General features: G+C 47.8%; 1 protein-coding gene across 1 annotated transcript in view; it reads left to right on the forward strand.

The window, feature by feature from the left end:
- The first annotated feature begins 1,855 nt into the window (after nt 1–1,855).
- Nucleotides 1,856–3,561, forward strand: part of KANK4 (KN motif and ankyrin repeat domains 4) — a 10,474-nt gene continuing 8,768 nt past the window's right edge. Inside the window, exons 1-2 of the mRNA XM_010021689.1 lie at nt 1,856–1,871; nt 3,318–3,546. Of these exons, the coding sequence (XP_010019991.1) occupies nt 1,856–1,871; nt 3,318–3,546 (245 nt within the window). The remainder of the gene's footprint in view (nt 1,872–3,317; nt 3,547–3,561) is intronic.

Genomic DNA, 3,561 nt, shown 5'->3' on the forward strand with positions numbered 1-3,561 from the left:
GGGGCTGCTGGTCAAGGTGTTTCAGAAGCTCACATGGCGTTGGATGGGCATCAGCGTTGCCATCTGGCTGTAGAGCATCAAGGAGGTACCAGCCCTGGAGGAGCTTTTGAGAGTTTGGATGCTCTCCTTGGGTTGGGATCTTCCCACCTTTCCCTCAGGACTATACACACAATAAACATATCTACCTGGTAGACAGAACTAACTGTTCCTTTACAAGGTTTTGATCTTTCAAAGTATCTGTCCTATGATAACAACACAGCAGGATTTGACTTCGTTCTGCTGCTGCTCTTCGTAGTTAAACCAAGAAAGTGCTTCCAGAAGAGAGTGACAGCAGCACTGCTGTACTCTATGTCTCAGCTGTACTTCATAATCCAGTTATCTTACCATTGCCACAGGAAGAAAGATGGGTTTCACAATGAAGAAATAATTATGTGGTAGAAGGAGAATTTAGAAGCCTCGGAATGGAGAAGACCATCAAGACAGAGCTGCTCCTGAGATAGTGAGTGAGCCAGAGCTCTTGAGGGATGGTTCTGCTGATGGATGCTGCACAAGAGAAAATGGAAAGCTGAACCAGAGTGGTGCTGGATAAATATGACGCCAGGGAAGCAAGGGGTAAAGGTTGGCTGAGCCCCTTCATAGGTCAACTGCTAAAGCCCTCAGGTGAAATCCTGCAGGCAGAAAATGAGTTCAGGCTCTGGTGATTTGATCAATGAGATGAGAGCCAGTGCTCGGCTCAGGCTTGGTGCTGCTTGTTCCTACTCCTGAGACTCTTGCATAGCTCAGGGATGCACTGGAGAAGGAGGGATGGACTTCCAAGCTGCTGTGGGACCATTTGTGGCCAGGAAACAAATTAGGTACTTGAAGGAAAATCCTAAAGAAGAAACCTACTTGTCAAGAAACCCCTTTTTCCTCCATAGCAGGAATTAAAATAGACCTTTTTCCTCTGAGCAATATTGTCCTTCACATGTAAGTCAGGAAGCCTCCTACAGCAATGTCTCTCTAACTGCCTTAACCTTCCTCGCCTTGGCCTCTTCCCTGTGTCTTTCTAAAGGGCATGGAGGAGCGAAGCCTCACCCAGGATCTTCCTTGGCTGTTCCCGGCCTTAATCTCCTCTTGTGCTCCAGGAGGGTCTTGCCTGTGTCCAGATGATGGGGAAGAGCTGGAGGGTGGTGCAGGCCAGGCAGGATGTGAAGTTCACAGTGTGGGCTGTGGTAGATTTCCACTTCCCTGATCTGGAAGCAATTTGGCTGTGGTTTAGTGCAATTTGGTGAAGGTTCTCTATAACAGGACTGATGTGCTCTGAAGTAATGGCTTTCATTGGAACAAGCTTCACCATAAATTTTGGATCGTTGGTTGTTATGGATTTAGAAAATAAAAAAGGTGTCAAATCAGTAATTTCTGTGTGTAACTTATATCCCTTGCTCTTTCCAGAGACACTGTGTTGGATGTATCCCGCTTACAGGAGTTAGTGAAGAGTCCCTGTGCCATCCATCTCGAGCTCCCAAATATCTTGTCTCTTCTTGTTTGCAGTCAAAACCATCTGTAACACAGGGGATGTTTTGTAAGAAGCCACTGCCTGGGAGGTGTCTGTGAAGCACAACTTGTTGCCCCCGGAAAAGGAGCTATTGATTTAAGCAGCTTGAAAGTGCTTAGCAGACAGTCAGGCCGCAGCATGTGGGAAACAAGAGGGGGGGTGGCCTGTGGAGAGGTGTGAGGCTTTAAGGGGAGATTAAGTTCGGATAATTGATCTTTGTTTTAAATTAAGAGTATCTGATTCATTTTCTCAAGGGTGAAGAGACTCATCTGCCTTAGCTTGTCAGAAGATGCTTAAGTGACAGCCCAAACAGACCACACCATGGAGAAGACCGATGGTATGGAAGCTACAGGATGTTTGTTTGCTCATTTGTTTCTTGAAAAGAAACCCAACCAAGGCCTGAAGTAATTTCCTTACCAGAAATACTGTAAATAACCTGTTTTCTATAGATAGGTGGTAGAGCCAGGAGATGAAAAATGCATCATTCATGTATTATGCAGACTTCCTAAACCACAGCAAAAACATGGCCACAGCTCTCAGCTCAGCATGTATTTGTCCTTCTGTCCTCCATGGTGTGTAGGACAGATCTCCTCTGCTCCCACCACAGAATCATAAAATGGTTTGGGTTGGAAAGGACCTTATGATCATCTAGTTCCAACCCCCCTGCCATAAGCAGGGGTGCCTCACACGAGACCATGTCACCCAAGGCTCTGTCCATCCGGGCTTTGCTCTTGTGCTCTATTTACCCTATGTGATGTTTTCCCTCTGTTGTTCCTCTGACTCTCACGTGCTGCTTCCCATCAGAAAGGCATCTACATCTCAGTGATGCTTTGATGAGCAGCACCAAAACCCTGCCAAATTCTCCCGGTCCCATGCAGCTGCTGCACCAGAAACCTGGATTCTGCTGGCTGAGCTGCTCCTCCTCATCCTCAAAGTACAGCTCCAGCCCAAACCACTGTGATTTGAGGGACTTGCCACGTAAAGAACAAGCAATAATACAGGGGTTTAACTATTTAAACCCTCCAATTTGGGGCCATGAATTTTTGCAGGCTGGCTCTGACAATGTGAAGTTGCATTAAGCCAGGAGCTGTGCTGCTGGAGCCGTGTGCTTGCCTGCAGTGGTTGCATGGGCAAACTGTCGCGCATTCCGTGGTGATTTTCCTCAACTGAAAGCTGTGCTGGGTGCTGCGCAGCCGGTCACCTTGGGAAGCACGTGTTTCGCATGGATGCAGCTCTGTAAAGCAGCCCTGGCTGGCGCTGTCTGGTCCAGCCTCTGCCCGGTGCCGTATCCATCATTCCCAAGGAATAATTTGTGACCTGGTGTTTGAGGACGAAACGATGCGATGATGTTCCCGCTTGCTGTGCACGGCACTACTTAGGAAAGTGAAACCCAAACCAAAAGCCTTAAAAAATGCAGTTGTCACAGCTTGTTTCCACCTTCTGTTTTTGAGCTGGGTTTATTATACATCAGGTAGCTTTTCATACTTACACAGACACGTAGCTCTGTCTGCAAATCCTGCTGTTTGCTTAATTGCCAATTACAGCCATGATTTCAGCAGCATTTCAGCTTCTTCAGTGCAACAATTACCTGATTCACCTCTAGAAAACCGGATCAGACCTTTGAGTGTGTTGTTTGAGCTTCAGCCCAAGCCTCCACCTGCCTGAAACGGAGATAAAAACAGCAATAACATTTTCTCCCTGTTCTAAACATAGATATTTTCTTCTTGGTTTTTTTTTTCCTGTCACTGAAATTCACCATCTCTCTGTTTTTGGGCTGTTTCAGCAGCCAGCCAGCCACCCAAACCCGATGGGGAGAAGGAGCAGCCCCGCAGCCTCCCTTACTCCGTGGAGACGCCGTACGGCTTTCACTTAGACCTGGACTTCCTGAAGTACGTGGAGGACATCGAGAAAGGGAACACCATCAGAAGGGTTCACATCCACCGCAAAGCCAAGCAGCCAAAATTCAGCACCCTGCCCCGGAACTTCAGCCTGCCCGAGAACGGCTCCCGGGGGTGCACGTCCGCTCC

The sequence above is a fragment of the Nestor notabilis genome, unplaced genomic scaffold (genome assembly GCF_000696875.1).
Source record: "Nestor notabilis isolate BGI_N333 unplaced genomic scaffold, ASM69687v1 scaffold1559, whole genome shotgun sequence".
NCBI classification, from domain to species: Eukaryota; Metazoa; Chordata; class Aves; order Psittaciformes; family Psittacidae; genus Nestor; species Nestor notabilis.